The following is a 24,266-nucleotide window of genomic DNA, read 5'->3' on the forward strand; positions in this document are numbered from 1 at the left end:
CTCTGGAAATGACAGACGTAACAGCAGCAACCAGGGCCCACCCAGCTCTTGCACGAGTCTGGGGCCCTGCTCCCTGTTCTATTCATGGGACACTCCTAGACCAGCACTAGGCACCAAACTGAACTTAAGTCCAAACTCAGTCACCGGGCTCCAGCTCAGAGCCCCCCCAGGGTCCTCCCTGAGCACTGGGAATGAAGTCTAAACTCCAGGGATGCCTGGGTGGCTTAGTCTTAAGGTTAAGCATCTGCCTTCAGCTCAGGTCATGATCTCAGGGTCCTGGGATTGAGCCTCACATTGGGCTTTCTGCTTACTGGGGAATCTGTTTCTCCCTCTCCCTCTCTCTTGTGCTCTCTCTCAAATAAATAAAATCTTTAAAACAAATAAGAAATAAAATAAAATCTAAACTCTAGCCCCACCTGCTCCAGCTAGGCTGGCCGGCACACCCCCCAGGCAGTCCTGCCTCAGGGCTCAGCAGCCCCAGAGCTCACTCATTCCAGTCCCTGACATCAGGCCACCTCCCCAAAGGAGCCTTCCCAAGCACCTCAGGGAACACCTCCTCCCTACTTTCTAGTCCATCAGACTGGCCATTTCTAGCAACGGCCAGACATGCAAGCGTGCTGTCTGCCCAGAATGCACGTTGCAGGAGTCTGTTTTGTCCACTTCTCTATCCTACAGTCTAGGACAGTGCCTGAGTCACAGGATACCCCAACACATCCATGCTGGGAAGGGTGGAGTGGAGGCCGGCCACAGAGCCTGATCCAAACCCCAAGCCGCGCTCATGACCAAGTTTCTCCCCCGAGCTCCCTTAGAAGCAGAAGGCAGCTGGGGGATTCCGGAGGGCACCAGTGATGAGCACCAGCCACAGCACCGAGTGCTGAAGCACCATCTGGTACCTGAAACTTGTATCACACTGTATGTTCACAGACTGGAATTGAAATAAAAACTTTAAAAAAGAAAAAAAAAAAAAAAGCAGGATGCTGCTGCTTTGGGTCCTTTCCCTTAGATTCCTGATAGACACTGTCCTGTGTCCTGAAGTTAGACCTATTCTTGCTGCGTGCTGTGGAGGAAGTGCCCAGAATGGGGGTGGGGTGGCGGGCACATCCTGGGTTCCAGTCCGACAGGTGTGCGGTGTGGCCGAGACTCTGCATGGGGGACAACCTCCCCGATGACAGTGAGGCAGCGGGTCTTGGGGAAACGCCTGGAGGGTCAAGGGCCCAGAAGATGCCTGATGTAACCTCCACCCCTGCCTCTCCGAGCTCCTGCTACCAACATGGAGGTGGAGGACCCAGGAGCCAGACCCTGAAGGCCCCGGTTCCATCCTGGCTCTGACACTTCCCGGCCTGGCCACCCTGGGCAGGGTTTGTAACCTCCCTGAGTTTCAGCCTCCAGAGCTGAAAGAGAGGTTCATGGTATTTATCTCACGGCATTTGGGGAAAGATGACATGAAAATGTATAAAAGCCTTCAACACTATAAGAACCTAGATCAGTGACCTGTTACTGACAGCATCACTGTCTTCCCAAACTGGCGTGATGTCCCAATACAGTGACTTCCAGAGGGGAAGCTTTTAACACATAGCGAGAACCAAACTGCCAGGGGCCGGCTTGCCATTCCTAGGCTCCCCGCAGAAAAGACGCTTCAAAGGTTCACTAGCAACCCAATGCTTATATTTATTCTTTGGGTTTCAGCTGCTTCCTTAGTCCTCGGCACATTCTGGGCTGATCTGAGGCCATGTATACATTTCACTTGGCTCGAAAAGAGCCATTCATCACACGGAGTCCATCTGATTTCCTGGATCTGAGGCTCAGCCTGCCTCAGGTTTCCTGTCCTCCCCATAAACGTTTGTAAAAATAGAATTTCCCCGTTCCCAGGATACCAAGGAGGTGCGGCTGCATCGCCAATTTCTGTAAATTACGAATGCAGTCAGGTTCTTCAAATCAGGAAATCAGCCCCAAACTCCAAAGACTCTAGCCTCAACCACAAAACAATGCCCCTGGAGAAGTTTCTGGCTTTTTCAGGCAAAATATGATTAAATCACGTGGGGGGATGGGGGAGAAATGCAGCAAATACACAAGAGCAAAAGTAACAAAAACAGAAACCAACCAACCAACATGGGATGCAATGGGCAGGTGTCAAATGAGGTGAAAAGCATTTACTTACCAGGCTTGCCTGTTTGTTTTGCAAGCAAAGGGCAAGAAGCAACAGAAAATGGAAGCAAAACAGAGAATCAGAGCAGTTGTTAGGAAAGCAGAAAAAAAAAAAAAATCAACTGCAACAACCTGGAATGCAAAAAGCACAGAGGTCTCTTTTTTCGTTCTGAATCCCAAATAGTCAATATTTGAATTCGGTTTAGTAACATGGCACGAGAGCGGACGATGACGGCAGGACAGATGTCACGCTGGCGTGGAACGTCGGCGAGGGTTACATGAAGGCCAGAGAGCCGGGTGCGACCAGGAGGAGCTCGCGGAGGTGGGGTGGAACCTGGTTTTAACTGCAAAAGGGCTACTGACATTCATCCCTCCTTCCACTGCCAAGCTCCTGGGGGCTGAGCTTTCCCTCCCACCAGGGCGAAAACCAGAAGAGACAAGGGACCCAAGAGCCACGTGGATGCACCTCCGCTTACGGAGACTCACGGCCCCCCCAGAAAGGAAGCCGGTGCCGCCCACGGCGACAGCGAGTCCCTGCAGTGCCTCAGCCTCAGGCTGTCCTTTTGCAAGGTGACGAGGACCTCAAAACCCGCGGCAGCCCTCATCAATGCCCTACAGTGGTGACTGATGGGATGACAGCCACCGACGTGCCACCTGATGGACGAGGCCTGAGCAGTGGCTGATGCCGACCCTGGAGGTGCACGAGGATGGGGAACCGGGGGCGGACAGGCGCTGTCCCACCCCCCGAGTGGCAGTGCCACTTGCCGCTGGGGACGCTGGAGGGGTCTCCCGGAGCCGTCGGGAGTGCTCAAACACCCCTAAACAGGAAAATGCTCAGAGGGGTGAGATCACACCTCTTGCGAGGGGCCCTCAGGCCAAATATACCAGGTCTCCCGGGGGGGCGAGGGGGCTGGGGTGCTGAGGGTGGGCATGCGCGGCCCCAACCTCAGGAGTCAGGGTTCTGCACACTCCGCGTTCTTCCAACTACTCTCACCTGCAAATACGCTGTGAGGGAATCAGAGCCGAATCGTGTTTTCTGTCCAACAGGGACAGACAACTTGCACCAGGCAGACACTGCCTGTTCTTTGGTTTTCAAGAGGGAACGTCTGCTTATCTCCAAACTGTCGGCAGATGCGTAACCGACGGCTCTGGGCAGCTTCTCGCAGGGGCAGAGGCTCGTGCCCTTGTCCCCCCATCTCAGTGCTGGCCCAGGTGTCCTCACCGAGAGCAAAAATAACAGCATCGAACTCAGACGCGGAAAGCTATTTCCAGATGAGCCACTGTAGGTCTGGGGGCATTTGCACAACCCGAGACTCCAGGAGGCCAAAGGCTGGGCTCAGCGTGCCAAACGCTGTAGGTTGGAAGGCATAAATCCTTCTCCCTGATTACGTTTACAGGCAGTTTTGGTTCCAAGAGTTTCATTTTTTATCTCATCCATATGTATTCATAAATTCTTATACCGATTTAATAAAGAGGCTTCATTTGATAGAAAGCATATACCATGAACCGATCCTTAGGAATACCCCAATGGGCTTTCTCTGAGATCTGGGAGAAATGGCCTTTATTATGATACATCAAAATTAAAGCCCCTTTGAAAAGAAAGCACTCAGCTGTCGGCCTCTTCACCATTCCCAAGCCTGCTCTCATATTCATTCTGGGACAAGCCAGAGGTGTGGTGTGACTTGTATCCAAACGTTTGAGAGAGAGGAATCCTCTGTTAACCCAGCATCCAGCTTTAACACAGAAACTGGTTTGCAGAGAGCTGGGATTTTTTTTATTCCGAAGTCCGTAGGAGTGAATTTTTTTTTTTTTTTTTAAACCGGTATCACGAACCTAAGCAGCAAATTAAATAGAGAAACAAGTATCTTCACGCTGCCACTCCCCTGCCAGGTCATAACATCATTTTTGAACAGTGATCTTCAGTATAAAAACAGGCTTAGAACTTCTGCAGGATCTCATCTCATTATCATCATTTTTTTAAAAAGAGTCAGGTTTTTAAAAAAGAGTCTCTTTTTAAAAAGAGTTTTTAAAAAAGAGTCTCTTTTTTTAAAAAGAGATGGTGACTTGAGGCCATCTTTTAGTGCAGGCCAAGGCAGCGTCGGTACTGGCTTCCAGGGACTCTGGGTTAAGATGGATTCTGAGTCTGCGTCCATCTCCGGGAGGTGAGGTAAATCGCAGGAGGGCGGGGAGGGGTGGGGTGGGCAGCAGCGCTGACACGGGTCCCCCATTCTTGCCCGAGAACCCTGCATAAGGCTGAGGATTTTGTCACTTGAGTCTAAATCAGAGTTGAGGGATTTGATTCTTAGTCTCTCCCATGAACAAAAAACTCCCCCCAAATGTACAAGGAAATGACCCAAATCTCTTTCCCCATGAGGCTCAATGGTGGCCTTGGAGGTGACCGCCATGGCTTCCCACAGGCATGAATAACGCTAAGGGACATGCTCGTGTGTGTTTCCAAGAGGCCCCCAGGCTCACATTCTGGGATGCTTTGGTCTCTCCCTGAAGGATGTCATGTTCTAAGAGGGGCCGAAGATGAACACATGCAGAAAGTGTAACTTCAAAGCCCAGCCCAAAGGTTAGAAGCTTCGGGAAGGGCTGAGCCCAGCCGTCACAACACCCACCTATCATCTGAGCGATGGTCTTCTCATACTCTGCCACTATTTTCCTGTAAAAGAAGCAAAAACATATTTGGAACCATGACAACAGGATGGTTTCTCATTGATACTACAGCCCATGTACTGGACAGCAGCAGCCTGACCAAGGTACTAGAGGGTCAAGTCTTATTTATTTGTCGTAGTTGGCTTACCCCTCTAGGTTCACCTCCAACCTGAACTCTCTTCTTGCATACCCAAGTAGGTTCATTTTCCCAGTGCAGGACTCTGAACACACCACACCTGGTGCAAAACCCTCAATGTGTCTCCACTGCCCACAGAGAAAAAAAAATAAGACTAACCCCTTCAGCCAGATAACCAAGCCCTCCACAACCCGAGCCTGATCACTCTCGTCAAGCTTACCTCCTTCTCTGCCATCATGAACAAAGTGGTTCCATGAGAACAAATGAGTTTTTGCTGGCTCTGGGGTTTCTCGCTGCCATGACCTTCCCTGCTCTATTTCCAACTTTCATTGTCTTAGCTACTCCTCAAGGCCCAATTCAAATGCTGTCTCCTCCAGGAAACCTTCCCCGATTTCTCCTCTGAAATGCATGACATTTTATCTGACTCTTCTAAAACACCTCACACATCTGGAGTCATAGTACACAAGAAGAAGGTCCTCAAGACCCAGGGCCAATACTTAGTCACCTGTGTCAGGGGCCCAGGGATATGTGTCATATCCACTTCTTGGATAGCTTCATCAAACTGTAGCTACACAAAAGCATGAAGATCCCTTGCATTTAAGACTGCCTCACTGCTGCAGAAAGACCCAGGCGAGAAGAAGCCCTCTATCCAAAGTCAACCTTCTGGAAGAAAACTCTCAAAAAAGACTCGAGGGTTTCACCTACATTATCCAAGAGTTAGTTCTTCTCCATAAGAGAACCAAAAACTGCTAACCACCAACAGAGTCAGGACCTGGATTACAGCTGGTCCCAGACACTGGGGGCTCAGCTTACTCCCTGGTGTGGTGAGGATTACCCCAGACCCTGACTTTCAGGGCCGGAGGGAGAATTAAATGAGGTTAAAAGGGGCAGTGAGTTAGGCTGGTGCCCCTTAAGGCTCGAACTTACAACTCCAAGATCAAGAGTCACATGTTCTACTGACTAAGCCAGCAGGAGCGCTGGGTGTTACATACAACTGATAAATTACTGAACACTACATCTGACACTAATGATGTACTATATGTTGGCTAACTGAATTTAAATTAAAAGGACAGGGTGCCTGGGTGGCTCAGTGGGTTGGGCCGCTGCCTTCGGCTCAGGTCATGATCTCAGGGTCCTGAGATCGAGTCCCGCATCGGGCTCTCTGCTCAGCAGGGAGCCTGCTTCCCTCTCTCTCTCTCTGCCTGCCTCTCTGTCTACTATGATCTCTCTCTGTCAAATAAATAAATAAAATCTTTAAAAAAATAAAAAAAAAATTAAAAGGACAGTGTCTCACTCAAAGGCTGACCCTCAACAAAAAAGGGGACCACACCACGGGCCCACTTGGGTTCTTTCTGAATCCTACACAGAAGCACAGCTCCCTGTATCCCTGAATCACAAAGCAGTGATGGACTTTTGAGGCTGCACGGTCTAAAGCCCCCACTGCCAAGGACAGAGGCGGGACCACGGCAGGTAAGGGGTGTGTCCTTCCAGCGTAGGGAGGCGGTGGGGGGGGGACCCATGCTCCAGAGCTGCTTTGGTGGCACTGTATTTGCACTGTGTTCTCACAGCAAACCCAAGGGGTGGTGTCCTGAGGGTCCCCAGAATTGCTGATGGGAATACTGAGGCACGGGGTCACCCAGGAACCTTTCTAGGATTGACAAAGGAGCAGAGCTAGGATTTGAATCCAGACATCCGCCTCTGGAGCCCTTTCCACCCCGGATGCCTCACAGCCCCGAGGTGTTGAGATCCACCCTTCTTCCCAGAAGAGGCGGGTCAAGGTAGAGCTACGCGAACACGCCCCACAGCAGCCAGGAGACCGAGCCCAACGGGCCGGGTCCAGCTTCAGAGGTGGACTTGGGGGCCTTCAAACACGAGGGCTGCTGTGCCGGCTGGCGAGACCCGAATCCCACCATCCTGGTTGGTAAGCAGCACCCCAAAAAGCTTCCAGAAATGGAACTTGGAGCCTTCCCAGCACGCCCCGCTGTCATGCCCAGAGTGCGCAAAAAATGACAGCCACGTAGCTCCCTCCTCCACTCCCCTACCCCCCCAAAAAGGGAGAGAGAGAGAGAGAGAGAGAGAGAGAGAGACAAAAGAGAGGTTTTCAAATGATGCCACCGCAGGGCCCGAGTGTGAATGTGGACCCACTGAGAGTCACCTCCAGAAGTGGTCACAAAACACGTCAGGAGGAAGAAGGAACTCACAAGAGAATTTTCAGGAAGATACTATTTGACCTAGAACACGGGATGGGATTACCTAAATCCTTTGTTTGCTCCTTAAAGCAGTAGCCAGGAAGACAGCCGCTTCTGATAATTGACCAGCAGCCGCCTTGCTGTTAAGTAACTAGAAAAGTACTCATTCCTCAACCCATTTTTAAAAAATTCTTCTATTCCCTACTTTCAAACTGTGAGCCTTAAAAAGGAAACAAGCCTATCAGAGATTTTTAGCATCGCACCAGATCTTCTGTCTTGGGAAAATGATCGCGCTCTAACTCCTATCTTCCTGTGCGGCTGGAAAGCCCATGGGCCCCTTCAGCCTGTGCGAAGAAAGGCAGCGGGGGCAAAAAATGAGCCGTGCCCCTGGCAGCCAATGTCAGACTTGGCGGCAGTAGCAGCCAGAACCCGGGATGGCCAGAGCAAAGGTTTGCTCCAGGTTTCTTTAAATATGTCGCTTACAACAGTTTTTAAGATTACACCCCAAGGGTAAGTTCCAGCCCCAGAGATGGGTTTTTAGCCTCTAAGATAATGATGAATCATGAAGGAAAATAAAGGGCCAAAAGGTGCATCAGATAGGACAAGGAGGGAGCCAGGCCTCTGGGCACCGTGTGGAGAGTTTTGGTTTGGGAATCAGAAAAGTAGATTCCATTTCACAGACTTCTTCTTCTTCTTCTTCTTCTTTTTTTTTTTTTTTAATATTTTATTTATTTATTTGACAGACAGAGATCACAAATAGGCAGAGAGGCAGGCAGAGAGAGAAAGAGGAGGAAGCAGGCTCCTCGCTAAGCAGAGAGCCCGATGCGGGGCTCGATCCCAGGACCCTGGGATCATGACCTAAGCCGAAGGCAGAGGCTTTAACCCACTGAGCCACCCAGGCGCCCCAAATTCACAATCTTCTAAGTAGAAGCTGGGGGAGCTTCTGACTCTTGGTTTCAGCTCAGGTGGTGATCTCAGAGTCATGAGATCAAGCCCCACACGGGGCTCCAAGCTCAGCAAGGAGTCTGCTGGAGTGTCTCTCTCCCTCTCCCTTGGCCCCTCCCAATTGTGCTCCTTCTCTCTCTCACATAAATAAATAAATCTTAAAAAAAAAAAAAAAAAAAAAAAAAAAGATTTGCTGAGTTAAAGAGAGCGTAATGTACATTTCCCCTTTGGAAGAAAACAAAGGAGTCTGTATAGGGACACATTCACACATTTGCAATCAGAAATGGAAAATTCTTGGAAGGCTACCCCAGCACGAGTGGACAGCAGCTACCTGAGGGGGATGGAATTGGAGGCTGAGTGGGAAAGAGATCTGGTTTTCGTTGCAAACGTATTTATTTGTTTTGCAGTATTTAGCTCAGGTGCATTATATTTTAATAACAGTAACATTACTAAAAAGACTTCCGTGACCAATGTAAACCTTGTCTTACGAAGAACGGTAAGTCTTGGGAAGACACTGTTCATAGACCTCACCAGCTCTTAGAGACCGCAGGTAAGCAACCCCCCGGTACCAGGAAACATCGCGACTCACCTCATTTCCATCACTTCCCGCCTGCTTTCTTCGTATTTGTCCTTCCACTCGGAGACCTCTCTCTCCTTGGTTATGATCTGGCATCAGGGAGAAGAGAGAGGTGAGCCCCAGAGGTGTGAATTCAGATCTGAGCAATTCACGGACCCAAGATAAGGAGACACTGAATTAAAACTTCCTACACCAAACAATAATTGTATTGAGAGAATTTCCCAGAGCATGAGACAGAAATCAACCAGATATCAGACTCTCAGTATGCCCCACCGGGGAGCAGCTACAGGCATGTGCTTTCTGTTATAGATCAAACAAGGCCACAGAGGCACGTCAAATAAGGCCACAGAGGCAAGTTAAACAATGGTGTCTAGGAAGATCAAAGACGGTTTGCTAAAGACGCCTCTGCCCATAGTGGTTGCAGGAGAAAGACTGTGTCCAAAGATGCTGGCCTTGTGGACTGTGGGTACATACATATATGCATACAGATATATATATGTATGCATATATATATATATATATTCATTTACATGTGGCAGAAACCAGAGCTTTCCCAGGGCAAGCAAAGCCAGCCTCCTCCAAGCCATACCCGTGGCACAGTACCTCTGCTCGAGCAATCCGGAGTGCGGAGTCCAGGTCGGGCTGCTGGAACAGAAGGCCTGCGGGCTTCTCCACCTCACTGGTCCCGATGCGGGAGTACAAGGCTGTTTTGGAGATGGAGACATCTGTTGGGTGAGCAGCTTCTCTCTGTGGAATGATTTTTAATTTAAAAAAAAAAAAAAAGTTAATATCGCTCCTATGACAAAGAAGATTTGCATTCATCCCCACGTGAATGGGTCAGTTGTATGGTTTTGAAACAAAGAACATCCAAAGTATGAGAAAATGCTTGGACTGATGAGTGGGGAAAGGCCAGATCCGATCTATGGAAATCGATCATTTGGCACCTGCACCGGACAGACAAAGGAGCTGATGGCAGGGGCCTCCGCAGCTCCCCACTCTGGGAGTCCAGCATGTCTGCTGCCTGCTTATCACAGCCATTTATCACCCGCAGAGGCATTCAGGCACAAAGCTTAAGAACCAAGGCCATTTTCCAGCAGGCCCCACTTGCAAAATAAAAGCCGGAGGGTGAGCAACGCTGAACTCTCATCTACATTTGCCTAGTTTTGAAGAACTGCAGATCTGATCATTTTTGTAAGACTGTCCGCATTTCAGTGTGGGGGGCGTGGGGGGCATGGGTTGAGCTCCCTCTGAAAGGATAGCCTGGCACAGAGCTTAACGTCCCCCATACCGATCAACCGGCGTCACCTTCAAAAGCTAGTTTCTGGATGCCTCAAGGGAAGAGTTACTTTGCAGCTATGTTGCCTTAAGTCTGCTGTGACAACGGCAACACTGAAATCTGGGTCAATGACAGTATCCACATTTGCTGGTGAGACCCTCAACACCTGGTGGGATTCCCCACCCCCACACGACTGACACTGGTCTGACTGTCCAGGGCAGCCACGAGCCTCTTGGGAGGGAGGGGACGAGGGAGGAGAGGGCCGCGGTTACTCTCCCTCCCGCTGCACAGCAAGCTCGAGCCGTCTCCAGCACACCTGGAAGGCCATGTTGAGCATCATGGACCAGCACAGGAGGGCGGGGGGTGGCCGGTGATCCAAGCCTGCAAGACACTCTCAGCCTAGCAGACTCTCAGTCCTATGCATTAACCTCCTGGTGGCCGGCATGGATGCCAGGGTAAACTACTAGAGTTCAGTACGGTGTGGAGGCCTGGCGGTCTGCCCGTCAGAGTGTGACTGCAGCTCCCAGCGACAGTGGAAGAGACGTGATCGGGGAGCACAGCAACAGGTGGCGGAGAGGGGTCTGCAGCAAGAACCGTGAGGCCCGGGAGTGGAAGCAGACGCGATTAAAGACCCAACAATGAGGGGGGAGGAGGCGCCCCTGAAGGCACTCTCTCTGTCGTTGCAAGAACAGGCAGCCCCCTCACACACCCAATTATAGAGAAAACGAACTTGAAACAACTTAGAAAACTCAGGCAGAAATGTAACGGATAGAACTGCAGAGGACAGGTTAGGCCCAGTTAGCTGTACACATGCACAGTGAAGGCCGTGGTGTGGGGCTGTCCTAAAAAGGGGCCTGGATTTCCCTGGCTCTGGGGGTGGGGGTGTCCGTATTTGGGCTCCCTGTGCAGGAAGACCCTAATGGTTACTCCGGTCAGAGAGGGGAGGGAGCATAGGCACTCCTGTTCTCCCAGACCCTGGAGATACGCTCTCCGGGCCAACGGGATGCCATGATCTTTCCATCCTCAGGTCCTAAAGAAGCCCCCATTATAGGACATTTGACCAAGGCCCAGGGGCAGGCAGGCTGACCTCAGGCCACAGGTGCAGAGGCTTCCTTGTGCTTGGGTTCATCTCTGCTGTTTGAAATGTTTTCAGGCCTCTACTTGTCATATGGGAAACTTTTCAGGAAGTAAACAGAAAATTATACCCAGAGGTCTTGTTTTCCACTCAGGTCAGGACCTCAGGATCATGAGATCAAGCCCTACCTTCCTGGGTTCTGTGCTCAGCAGGGGGTCGGCTTGGGAGGCTCTCTCCCTCCCCCTCTGCCCCCACCCCCGCTCCCACTGTCTCTCTCAAATAAATAACTAAATGTTAAAAAAAGAAAAAAAAGGAAGGAAAAAAGAAGTTATACCCAGACAATAAGACTCTACTTGTATTTATGGAGGAAATTCATAAACACAAGATTCTGGGAAGAAAAAAAAAAACTATTTATGTCACTTTTTAAGTAAAATAATGTGTCCTTTGAAAAAAATTAGAGTAAAAAATCAGAATGGAAAGAACACCCACCAGCACCTAGCACTTCGTGGGCCTTTGGAAAATGAAAAAAATGGAGGATTTCAGGGATTTGACCAAAAGATTTCCCAGAATGAGATTCAATTCTGACTCCAAACAAGCCAGCTCTGAAGGGCGAGGGGAAATGTTGTAAACCTGACTTCATCACGCTGGGCAGAAATGAAATCCGACCAGGGCAGGAACTGGTGATCTTCAAGCTGCCTAAGTCCTTTGTACAACAAGGAAGGGAATGAAAACTGAATGCATTAATGAGCTTTCTAAGTAAACACAATGGTTAACCACCACATACAGTGACTCAGGACCACCTTTCACCCGGCCACCTGGTGTTTTCAATAAAGGAACAGATGACTTCAGAATCCATTTGAATTACTGCCTGGAGTATCTGCGTGTTAATGAAATTCAAAGTACACACCCTGGTTTCCTCTGACAACCAAGAATCATTTCTAAGGGAGATAGGCTTGTTTCTCACTGATATGTTAACATCAGGCTTAGATTAAGCTGTTTCTCTAGCAGAATGCTCCACTGGCTGCCCCAGGGGAGCCCAAAAGCCAAGAGAATCACAAATTAAAATGTGAAATAGCCACCGCTCAGAAAGAGCATGAGCTTTTGGAACCCGCTTCCAGCCCCACAATCCATTCACTCGCATCTGGGTCCCTCCGGGGACCCCCAGGGTGCCGTCACCCTCAGACCTGCAGACGGCCTGCCTGGGGCCCTTCTGGCCTTGCAGTCCTGCCACTCACCCAGGCTCACGTCCTCCTCGTGGCCAGTTCCCTGTCGCTAGGCCTCAGGGGAAGCTGACACTGGAACCACGGCGGGGTTCCAGTCTCTGGGAGTGGGCTGGCCGGCCGTGACCATGACAGGTGTGTACGCAGTGTGGACCAGGAATCTAGATCAGGCCAGGAGACCATGGTAAGCTGGGCCAAGTCATGGAGAGTGGACCAGGCTGGGCCCTTGGGTGGAGTAGGAGGGCATCCAGGCTACATGATGCCAGGTGGGGCAGGAGAGGGTCCTCTCCCTGGGGAGCTGCGCATCCAAATTGGACAGCAGCTCAGGATGACGAGCAAGAGGACACTCAGTATGTGCCCCAGTCACACCCACAGGAGGCACCACCAGCCACCGACTGGTCACTCCTTCCCACTGAGTCAAGACCTGGCCTCGATCCTTCTCAACACAGGCTCTGACGGCCAATTCCCCGAACTGGCAAACAGTTGCTGAAACCCAGGGGGCAGGCCTCTGCCCCTGCTCTCCAGACTTCCTGCAGCTTTTAGGCATCCCGTTGTGAAACGCCGGGGGTGCTGGGTGGTTTCTGGACACAGCACTAGAGACGGAGCCCTGCTATCAGGCCAGTCACCAGTTCAGGTTGTCCCAGACCTAACTCCTTCCCTGCCCCCGGAAAATCCAGGTCTGCCTTTATGGGCCAGGACTCCTGGAGGAGAAAGATCAGCACCCTTCCCCTCCCGGAGGGGCCCGCTTCTGGGACTTCCTCCGGTCCGGCAGCTCGCCGTCTGTATGACCCTGGTTCCTACCGGACCCACACACATCCCTGGGCCCCCTCCTCCAGAAAGGTCAGTGGCTTTAGGGATCACCACCAGTATCTGTCATATACCTGAATGAAACCCATCCCCCACAGGCCACATGCCCCTCGCAAAGCCACACAGTCGGGACACCGACTGTCTACCCATCCTGGTCACACTCGGGGCTGCTGTACCACAGCCGGCCACCCCAGTCCGATGAACCCCGGGAATGCAAGTGAATCCGAATTCACTGGAGCCAGACGCGCCCCAGCCCAACACTCCAGCCCCACGGAGCCTTCCTCCTCTCTGACACTTTCTGACTAACGCGACAGGAAACCCCCACTGGGTCCTCGGAAGGTCAGCTCAAGGTCAGCTCCGTCTACAGGGAAGCGGCCCATGTGAGCAACCAGGAGTCGCGGCCACCACATTTCATGCCGCTCTGAGCCCTCCGAGTGATTTCTTTTCATTCCAAGTGATTTCATTTTTGTGTTAGCAACAGTCTGAGACCACGCTGCCAAGAAGACTGGGCTATGTCACCTGCAGCCGAAATTTATGGGCAGAAAAAAGAGCAAATTGGATACACAGCTGCTGTTTCTCTCCATCAGCGATTTCCGAGGCAGCGAGGGGCAATCAAGCGTCTACGTGAGCAAGAAACCACAGGAACCTGAAACGTGGTACCAGCTACCGTGGCCGAGACAAAGGCTCCCCACACTCCCAGACAGCTCACCCCCACCAGCATTTCTTTTAGCAGATCCTTCTGAGATACATAAGGAGGTAGCTGGGGCCAGTCCCTCCAACCTTTCCGAAGTGGATTCACGTGACAATGTTTTCTACATCAAAAGCAGGAAAGGGGGTCAGAGAACAGGCTGTCGTTGACAGACGTCAATGGTGGGCAGTATTTGCCGACCGTCATCTCTGATGCATCCCCAAAGGAAGAAGGCCGGGGGGCACCAGGCACTCCAGAACATTCCTCGCTCCATCTGAACTCTTACTAGAACAAGCTCAATCCTGCCTCAACCCTCTGGACAGGAATATACTGTAGTTATGGAGGTCAGATCTGAAGCCATATGTTCTGTCCTTAAGCCATTCCCCCTAAGATATCAAGAAATAAATCTAATGGGGAAACGAATCCTCACTGCTTGATGCTTTCTAAAAATCTTACTCATGGGCACTAAACCCAACCTCAAGGGCTGACAACGAGAACGGGAGTGCCAGCAACGTGTATGAACATTCTCGTCCCTATGCTGGGTCCCAGTATTCCCAGTCTGGACAGCCACAGCGGGACTACCTTCTTTCACAGAGAGATGTCTCTGAGAGGGAGCCCCCCACCTTGTGGACAGTTCCCAGGAGAACCACATGTGGGAGGCCTTGAGGGCAGGAGCAGCCCATAAGCTCCTGATCCTGGACCAAGTGAGCTGTTCCTTGAGATGGGATAGGCAAGGGGTTCCCATCTGGAAGCCGGAGTCTGTTCCCGCCGGGTCAGTGAATCACTGCTGGGCCTTGGACCCCATTCCATGACTCCACTTCCCCATCTATAAAATGGGACCTGGACCCCTCCTATGGCAGAGATGCTATGAGTGTCCAGTCAGACAAGAGAGGCAAAAGTGAAGGTCAGTGACCAAGGGCAGCTGTCAGTTACTGCGCACCTACTGTGTGCCCGCCACGGTGCCTGTTTTCCACACATCATCTGCAGCCCTTACAGCAATCTGCAAATGCACAGTTAGTAGCCCCATCTCACAGCTGGAAAAACGGAGGCCCAGAGAGGTTCACCAACACGGTCAAGGCCACAGAGCACGCCAGGCTACCCAACACATGCGGCATCAGGTGGGAATGAAGCGGCCTGAACCTCAGAGGACCACAGTTTTGCACGCCTTCAGCAACTCGTTCAAATTGTTAAGAAAAATTACTCCAAACTTGGAAGCCAGGCAAAGAAATTTCTGCATGCGCTGTCAGTATCTCACTCTAGAGCAGGGCTTGGCCAACGATGGTGTGCGGGCCAAATGGCCCAACGCCCTCTTTGGTAAAGAGGGTTTGACTGGAACGTCGCCACCCCGTTCATCTACACATTGTCTGTGGCGCCTTTTGAGCTGTGACAGTAGAGCGGAGCAGCCGTGGCACAGACCAGATGGCCCACGAAGCCTAAAACATGTACCATCTGCCGTTTAGAGGGAAGGGTTGCCTTGCTCTAATTCTACTGACTGTGGCCTAAGGGGCCGTCCGAGGTCTAAGGAAGGTCTCGGTTTCTCTCTTTAGTATTGATTAGCGTCCCGTCTCCGTACGGTTAGATACTAACTTGTAGAAAACAGAAAGGCTGCAAATGATTTCTGTTCAGTGGAGAAGCAAATGATTTTTGCAGAACACAAACAAAAAAACCTCGAAGGGTATACTGCACTGTCTTGTTTAGCCAGTATTAACTGGTTTTATAGCAAACCTTGCAGTAAGGTCACAGTTAAGATTCTGGCCTTCTTGGGGCGCCTGGGTGGCTCAGTGGGTTAATGCCTCTGCCTTCAGCTCGGGTCATGATCCCAGGGTCCTGGGATCGAGCCCCACATCGGGCTCTCTGCTCAGCTGGGAGCCTGCTTCCCCCCCGCCCTCTCTGCCTGCCTCTCTGCTTCCTTGGGATTTGTCTGTCAAATAAATAAATAAAATCTTAAAAAAAAAAAAAAAGATTCTGGCCTTCTTTGTTCCACTGGCTCTACACTGGGTTCCCCATTTTCCTCCACTCGACCTGCTTCACCGCCCTGCTGGTTCCTTCATTACCGAGTTAAGCAGATCTTAGACATAGGCTCAGCGTCTACTTAAGCAAGAGTTAAGCTTTTAGCTTTTTAGAAAATTTTAGACGACTTTGTAGAACACCGGCATTGACTGCTTGGCCAACGGTTAGCAAAGAAACTTCTGGACCACACCACATTCTCAAGAGGCCGTGCACGGCAGCAGCAAACCCGTACCTTGGTGTCCTGGCGGCTACGGGAAGCCAGGGCAATCTGCCTGGCTAGCTTCAGAGCTTCTATCCGCATGACAGCAAACTCTAACTCCTCCTGTCCGAGGGGCGGGGGGTGAGCAAATCGCAGGGGAAATGCATCAAGACAAGACGTCAATGTGCCCCACATCCAAGAAATGAATGTGCCATGTGAATGTATTATAACAGGGACTCAGGAAAAACACACGCTCTGGCTTTCTTGCACAATTAACACCTCAGCAGATCATGAAATAAGTGTTTAATTTTTTTTTAATTGCCCTTCAGAATGTCTGTTGGGAAGGATCATGTGGTCAAATATGAGATGATTTTTAAAACGGGATCAAAATTTTGACTGCACTGTTTCACTGGATTTCTTTCCTTTTTGTTTGTTTTATGTCAAGATGGTCAACAGTTTCCATGAATGGTTTCATATTCTCAAATGACTGTTAACCATCTCTCCAGGTTTGCTCTGAAGTTCTTTGTCTAGAGGGTATCAAATTAAGTTGTCAGGTTTAAGGCAAAGAGTAGCTAATTGTTTTGGTTCCAGATGTGAGACTGAGTCCAGATGTTATCTCAATGGGAGTCTGAGATAGCCTCCCCTTCCATTTATACAAACAGCTTGGCTCGCTGGTGATCTAATACTCTTGGTTCTGTGAATAAATCACAGACACTGCTTTGGGGGCTATCAAAACTGAAAAATGACTCTTTGGGTCCAATTTCCCATTTGGAATACAAATGGTTTGTCCCATCTGTAATCACACAATTTATATCATTTTGGCGTCTTGGATCAAGAACAGCCATCACACATCAGTCTTTGAGGGAGAAGAGATTTCATCTGGAACATTTCCAGCAATCCCTTGTTAGATCCTGTCTCATTGCATTTGGGGCTTGGAGTTCATTCTCTACTGAGGTTTTCACAAACTCCCCAAAAGGTCACACATGGGCTACAAACCTGAAGTTTCTGGGCAAATACTGGGGGGTTCTTTTCTGCTAAGTCGGGTTCCAGATAGTCAAGCGCACCACAGAGAGAGGCTGGATGAGCTAGCCTGCTGAGGAGGGCGTCAGCAGAGGCAAAGGAGCCCTCAGGAGCTGTCTGAAGGCCAGAAGAGGACACAGAGGAAAAATAGAGGAGACACAGAGTGACATCGATTCCAAGCAAGGACCATGCACCCATCTGCTGGACATTTCTGACTTAACGTTAAAGAGAGCATTAGTGAGGTGACACTACTTTCCTTCTCATCTGGACTAATCCCCACCTGCTGGTAATGGTATCTTGAGATTGACGGGCTCCTGCGCTCCCATCCCCCAAGCCTTAGGTGCCCTCTTACCCCCCATGTCACCCTCACTCCCTAACCAACCAGTGGGATGGAAGTTAACATTTACTTAATTATTTGAAAATCTTGGTGGGGGAGACAAGGCAGTTGATGGGTTTTCCAAACATAATATAACTCATCAAGAAAACACCTACAAGTATGTGTCAAAGGTTTTGGTAAAGGTCATTTTCTAAATAATAGAAAGACAATTTCCAATGAAAAATTGTCTCTGGATCTATTGGGAAGACTCCAAAGTCAAGAGCCAACTTTGTAGAAGTTGAATCATACATGAGACCTTCCATAGTGTCTTTTTGAGAGACTGAGTCCTATCTACTTTCTTCTTGCTTACTAATATTTTTCCAGCATCTAACTGCCACACAGTAGGTGCCACACAGTAGGTGCTCAATAAATATCTGAAGCACGAGACAAATGGTCAACTAATACAGAACAACAAAAGTAACACTAAAAGTAACTAAGTCAACAGCTTCAAACCCTCTTGGGGAGGAGGTAAAAGAGAGAAAAATAAAAATTCACCTAGAAGGATAGCCCGTTTTAGATATTCAGGGAGTCTGTTTACTCTGCAAGACTCCAGAGGGGTTGGAAGGGGAGGGATATACAAAGAGGTCTACAAACAGGAGGGATTTCCCATCACCAAGGCCTGGGAGAACCAAGTGTTCCCTAAACGAGTGTCCCCTGCCCTATCATTCTCTGCCCCTGACCTAGAGTATGGAGAAGCAGGTACAAACTGAAGTCCGTTCCAAAGCAAGAGTCCAGCCCCAAGGGACTAAAGTGGAAAATCAAGAACCGTGAAGGCAAATAAAGCAGTGAGATAAGAACTACAAAACCACAGAGAATGAAGAGCTTTTCTCTCACGGCTAGGGCGCAGGGTCTCGGAGGCCGGCTTCTGTGGCCTGGGGGTTGGGTGGGGCCCCACGCCAGGTGCCAGGTAAGTGTTGCTCTGAAGGACTAGACCCCTTGGTGACGGGACCCACCTGGCCCAGGCCTCACCCGCAGTGATCTCAGGCCCCTCCGACCCCACTTACAATTTCAATTGCGTCTGAAGCAGTGCCCAAGGTCATGGCCTCCAGCTCCTTCTGGGAGGATTTCTCCGGCACCTGCAAGTGTGGCTCTTGGTTGGGTGCCAGTCCTCGTGGGACAGGATGCTGGATCTTTGCCCCTGCGTTTACAAGGGCTTCGGTTTCCTCAAAACTTGACCTGAGGAAGCAAAGAGCATCTTTGTCTCGTTGGAAATCCCACTGAAACTGACCAGGATGGAATCCGGACACAACCACCCTCCCATGACATCCCACACTTCCACAGCTGCGTTCCCAGAGCGAAACTGGGGAGGGTGCTGGGTGGCCAGAGAGCCTGTCGACTGGACAGCCTGAGGGAGAGGGTGGCCCAGCCCCATCTCAGGGCCGGTCAGGAGCACAGACACTCCCAGCTAAAGGCACAAGCCAGAGTTAGGCAGACTGTCCGTCCCTTGGCGGCGCACCTGGGGGAAGTGACTGTGTACCGCATCTCGGTTTCCTTTTCTGTAGCACAGGAGACCGTGCTGGGTGAAGGTCAAGGGAGACACTGCCCACATGTGAAGCACCTGACACGGTCCCCGTCACCATGACTATCGCTGGGACAACACCACCACCATCTTTCTCAATACCCTGGGTGGATTCAGAAGTCTGTCTGGGAAGTCAAAGCAAGTGCCTTCACTTCTGCTAGAGAATGGGGCAGGGAAAGGGATGGGAGGGTCCCAGCCCCAGAGCGGTACCCGACCCGCACCTACCCGCACCCACCCGCACCCACCCGCACCGGCTCAGAACAGGGCCCTAACCAGTGCTGATTCACAGCCATGTGAACAGCGAACGTCTCCCTGGCACTGCGCTTTCCTTACAGCATCTCTGTTTCATCCTCTCGGTGGCTTTGGAGGACAGGCACCCCCGGCCAAACGGCACAGTTGGGGGGCTGCCTAGAACACCGAGAGCCTCATTTAATCCTCATAAAATTTCTACAGGATCGGTTTTATGACTACCCCCTTTTACCCACGAGGAGATGGTAGCACAGGGGCTCAGGGAACCTGCATCAGGTCACACAGCTAGTAAGGGGTGTGAGTAGAACTACGGGTCTGAGTGCTGTGGCACGCTGCCTCCCCATGGGTCAAGTCACAAGACCATAGTGTAGGTGCGGGGTGGTGGTGGTGGTGGTGGTGGTGGTGGTGATGGGAGGGGCTCACGCATTCAGCTGTTTACAGGACAAAGGGCAGCCGATAACACCCTCACCAGCCGGTGTGTCTGGTGTGTCCTTGGGGACACTCAGAGACCCGGAAGTGGGCTGCATGAATTCATCCATGCAAATGAACCCACGTCAGAATAAGCAGTACCATAGGGCTCAGAGGCTTGGGGACAGACGGCCTGACCCGAAACACTCTCCTCCTGGAAGTCATACCCTGAACATGGCGTCGGGGACTCTGACGTCCGGACGGGGGGAGACTTGACCGGGCTCTCCTGAGACGTGTCGAACATAAGGTACAGGGCCTGCTTCTTCGGGGCATCATCATCCTGCTGCAGGGATCAAAGGCACAGGTCAGCTCGGCTGCAGGTGGCCTGAACACGCCAGAGAGATAAAAACCAGAGCTCTCTTCTACAGAACAAGGAACTCATCGGGGAAAAGCCTTCGTTCTTCTCAAGCCGCCCAGAAGGGAGCAGGAAGCCAGTGCAGCCCGGGGAGAGGAGAGGGAAGGTGGAGGGCAGAGGAAATGTGTGCTGCCGGGAACAGTGTCGCGGGGAGAGGGATCGTAATGGGGTTGGGGTGCTGCACACTGTGGGCCGGCGTTTCCTGGCCACGCGCTCTGGATGGCCAACCATGGGGCCACTGGGGATAAATACAGGGGTAGGCAAGACCCCAGCCTGGGACGGGCAGACGGAGGGGTGAGGGGACGAGCACGGTGGCCCAGTGTGGAGAGCAGCTCCACCATGTTCTGCCGACCATGGGTCAGGAGATGCAAGCCTAGCATCTACACATGAGGCAAAGAAAGACAAAGATACGAGGATATGTCCAGGCCACTAATGTCACAGCAAGCCCTTCTGGTGCCTCCGGGCCTCTGACGGCATCCCTGGACAACAGCACGACGCAGGAGGTCCTGCTGGGCTCTAGAGGCAGCAGACAGGAAACCCGGGGTCCACCACCCATCACAGCCACTTAAATGAGAAAGGGATGGCAAGTGGAAGGCGGGGAGGGGGGACGTCTTGCCAGAAAAGCCACTCTTCAGTCACATAAAGCAATTAATTTGAAGAAAACAGATAATCGTACACCTTAAAAACTACCAACCCACTGCTACACCTTTTTTAAGAAAATCTCCGACTATTTCTTCCATAACCTAGGGAAATAATGATGCAGGAAGCCTAACTGCATTCTCATTTGCTCCCTGAAAATGACACATGGAGGGGACCGAATATAAACCTCCAACCCCCCCCCCCCGCCCCCGTGGTTCCTGTTCACCCTTACTGAGCACCCAGGACACTGCGGGCACAGAGGACCCCCCTGGATTTGCGACCCGAGCTCAGGAGGAGGCTGGCGCCTGCGTTTTCACAAGACAGGGAAGAGAAGCCAGTCCGCTGCTGGCCTGAGGCGGGACTTACAGGTAAGGAGGAGCCAATCTTCTCCATATATTCAATTTCATAGGAGTTCCTGTAATCCAACTCTGCAAAAGAAACAAAAGGAGAGTTAGTGACTGTGGGGCGGGGAGGAAAGGTCTGGGCCAGGCAGGGTGGGATCTGGAACCAGACTCTCAACTCTGAGCTTATCCACTAACTCTTCGAGGTTTCTGATTTGGCTGGAAGGGGAGGCTCCGCTCAGCCATTTTCAGACCACGCGTCAGCCTCTTGCAGCAAAGGGACTCCTGCCGTCTGGGCGCCTGAGACAGTCCAAGGGAGTTCAGGTGTGAGCGGCAGAGGTCTGAGCTGGGGCAGATCTGGGCTCCATGCACCGAGTTTTCAGTCTGAGTGTTGCTTTTCTCTGCGTCTCCCGCAGGACATGGAGAACATTCCCACATGGCTACAGCATTTAGAATCCACCCCTCTGCGCTCCCTCTCTGAGAATGCAGCCCCGCCATGCTCCGAGGCAAGGAAAGAGCATACATTGTTCCTACAATGTTGCTTGTTAAGAGAAGCTTCACAAGTCCCCTGGAACATTTCCCAGAACCCTGCCAGCGCCCACAGGGCTGGTCCAAACCAGATTTCCAGATGCAAAGACTATGCAAGTCCAGTTAGGTGGAGAAATGACCTATTTCAAACAGACTGGAGACCAGAGGCTGGAAGGGAAACTTGAAAAACTCTCACTGGAGACTAGAAGCCCTCGGTCCCTTGGGTCCCCAAGTGCGGGATTGAGGGGGGGGGATGTCCATGAGGACACCCAGGTCTGCCTCTCAGCAGAACTCCCTGTCCAGGGAACAGATTCCGAGCCCATATGACGTGCCGCAAACCGTGCTGGGCACAGTGGCTGTGGAGGTGAACCAACCCAGAAAGGGCTTGATTGTCCCAGAAGCCACATTCGCCGCTAACAGATGGCCTCTCCTACTTGAGAAGAAAACCAAGAGGTCCCACGCGACCTGCTCAGAAAGCAGGTCTGCAAGAGCGTCTGTGGCAATCCCTGATGCTTGTTTCTACCATAACATGGGAAGAGCAGTTCTGCGTTACAGCACCTGTTTCTCCCTATGGTTGAAGGTATCATTTAAACAGTGATTCCTGAATCTGAGCTCTAAGAGGACACATTTCCTGGAAGACAGTCCCCAAACCCACGAGCATGTGGGGATGTGGCCATAGGAACTCAGGCACTGAGAACACATGCACGGCTCTTGAGTCTCTGAAGCTCCCTGGGGAAGTAAATGCCTCCGGCCCAGGGACTCGGCCTGCCCTGGGCTGCAGTTCAGCATCCGGGACGGGAGTCGGTATCCGTTCTTAGGGCGCACAAGGATTTATGAAGACTCACTGTCTTCCTTGTCTTGTAAAGGTGAGGTAAGCGAGGGGCAGTCAGAGACCAGGTGATTTCTAGAGCCCCCTGCAGATCGCTCACTTTCCAGATGTAGGACCTCAGGACTATCATTTTATTGTCCTATTAAAGACTGTTTTAAGTTGAGAAGATAACAGTGCATCTGCGGCCTCCTTCGCCAAGGTATCATTATCAGCACCAAGGCATTATTCAACCCTAAATTATTTAGCAGAAACCCTTCAGCACACCCGCAGCGGCACAGAGCACCCAGGATGCACCAAACAGGCGTGGAGCCACCAAGGGGATTTTTCCAGGGACTGAGGCACTGGGTGCGTGCCCAGCTCTGGTGACCAGCTCGACTCGGTCATGCATCCCACTTGGAACCTTAGCTCGTCCCCTGGCAGCTGATCGGGGGAGTTTCAGGTCACCAAGCTCACTTACCTGCCTTCTTTCCCACCTGCCAATGGGGTCTCCCTTCCCATTGCCCAGTGCCCCCCATCCTGCCCTTCAGAGGCAGCAGGTGGCAGTAAAATAGTGGGGGATTGTCTCACCACCCCCCACTCCGTCCCAAGAAATGTCTGCATCAGCCACGGGAGCTTCCGTTCCTGGTGATGCCTGGAGGCGCTCCTTCAGCACAGGGCCTGAAACTTCCAATCAGAGCCATGTGGGGTTCTCACTTATTATTTACCAACTGGTGCCTGGGTGGCTCAGTCAGTTAAGCGTCTGCCTTCGGCTCAGGTCATGACGCCAGGGTCCTGGGATCGAGCCCCACGTCGGGCTCCCTGCTCAGTAGGGAGTCTGCTTCTCCCCCTGCTCCTCCTCCCCTACCTGCTCATGTTCTCTCTCTAATAAATGAACAAAATCTTTAACAAAAAGAAAAAGGCCTGGAAAAGGTGCGAAGAAAAACAAATTCTCTTCTTGTCATTGACATCATCTCCTGTGCTTTGAAGGAGAATCTTCCAGAATGTTGCTTTCAAAATCTCACTCATCTGCTCTCAGTCTTTCAGGGCTAAAGCCTCTGCAGGTGGGCCTGGAGGCGGAGCCATGTCCGGCTTCAGCTGTGGCCACACGCAGCTAACTGGCGGGGAAGGGCGACACCACTTACACCAAGTGGCCCAACACCTTCACGTCCAAGAGAGGTGGGTGCGGCCTCCGGACGCAGAGGCCCAAAGGGATTTTTAATGGGTCCTGTCATCTCTGAGGTCGCTTCCAGTAATCATTTCACGCTCATCAACGTCCCGTGAGGGGGCCCGGTGGCTGTTCTCCACCGACTCTGGCTGCCAGAGCTTGGCTGGGGACTGGGCAGAAGCTGGAGGATGCAGATGAGCCCATATCGTCATTCCCAGAGTCGGGGCAGCCAACTCCCTGGCTTCCTCTGCCTGCTGACTTCCCTACAAATGGAGCTCAAAGGGCCTCCATGTTGCAAAAAACGTTAATGATGTCAGGTAAAAGCCCTACCGCAGGTTACACAAACCTAAGGAATTGTGACCCCGTATGTTTTAACAGCTCATGGCTAGTATTTCTGGAACTTCTAACATAAGTGATGAGAGAAGGGACCCTTTGTTAGGGAATAAGGATGTTCCTCCCAATGTCCTCACTGTCACTCCTCTGAAAGTCTGTAGTGTGACAGCGATGGCGCCTGCCATAGAACAAGAGTTAGGCTCTTGAGGGGGGCACCTTCCCCTCTGTTGGAGCGGGAAGGTGAGGGTAAATGTCGCTATGTGTTAGGGAGACAGGGTTGATGGGTGACCCTCAAAAGCCCACCAGACTTGTGATGCTAAAACACTGCTCTCCTTGGGTCTCGGGGACCAGAGCTGGGAGAGGCTTCGGAGGCTCCTCATCTTGGAATCCCTAAGGACCGCAAGAACTAGGATTTTCCCTACCATGTTTCCAAGATTGTGCAAGAGGCCATTTACTAAGCAAGCATCTGAAGAAAAACATTTGAGATCGCCAATCTGAGTTGTTTTTTTTTTTTTTAAAGATTTTTATTTATTTGTCAGA

The 24,266-nt window shown here is 51.4% G+C and overlaps 1 protein-coding gene across 19 annotated transcripts in view; it reads right to left on the reverse strand.

Moving 5' to 3' along the window:
- TACC2 (transforming acidic coiled-coil containing protein 2) overlaps nt 1-24,266 on the reverse strand; it is a 210,284-nt gene that overhangs the window by 13,364 nt on the left and 172,654 nt on the right. For 13 of the 19 annotated variants that reach the window (XM_059172976.1, XM_059172970.1, XM_059172967.1 and 10 more), the window contains 8 exons: nt 20,918-20,979; nt 19,725-19,840; nt 18,326-18,497; nt 16,922-17,062; nt 15,959-16,048; nt 9,254-9,397; nt 8,663-8,739; nt 4,767-4,810 (listed from right to left, as the gene is read on the reverse strand). In XM_059172976.1, the coding sequence (XP_059028959.1) occupies nt 4,767-4,810; nt 8,663-8,739; nt 9,254-9,397; nt 15,959-16,048; nt 16,922-17,062; nt 18,326-18,497; nt 19,725-19,840; nt 20,918-20,979 (846 nt within the window). The remainder of the gene's footprint in view (nt 1-4,766; nt 4,811-8,662; nt 8,740-9,253; nt 9,398-15,958; nt 16,049-16,921; nt 17,063-18,325; nt 18,498-19,724; nt 19,841-20,917; nt 20,980-24,266) is intronic. The other 6 variants (XM_059172972.1, XM_059172977.1, XM_059172981.1 and 3 more) reach the window with 2 other exon arrangements.

The sequence above is a fragment of the Mustela lutreola genome, chromosome 4 (assembly GCF_030435805.1).
Source record: "Mustela lutreola isolate mMusLut2 chromosome 4, mMusLut2.pri, whole genome shotgun sequence".
NCBI lineage: Eukaryota > Metazoa > Chordata > Mammalia > Carnivora > Mustelidae > Mustela > Mustela lutreola.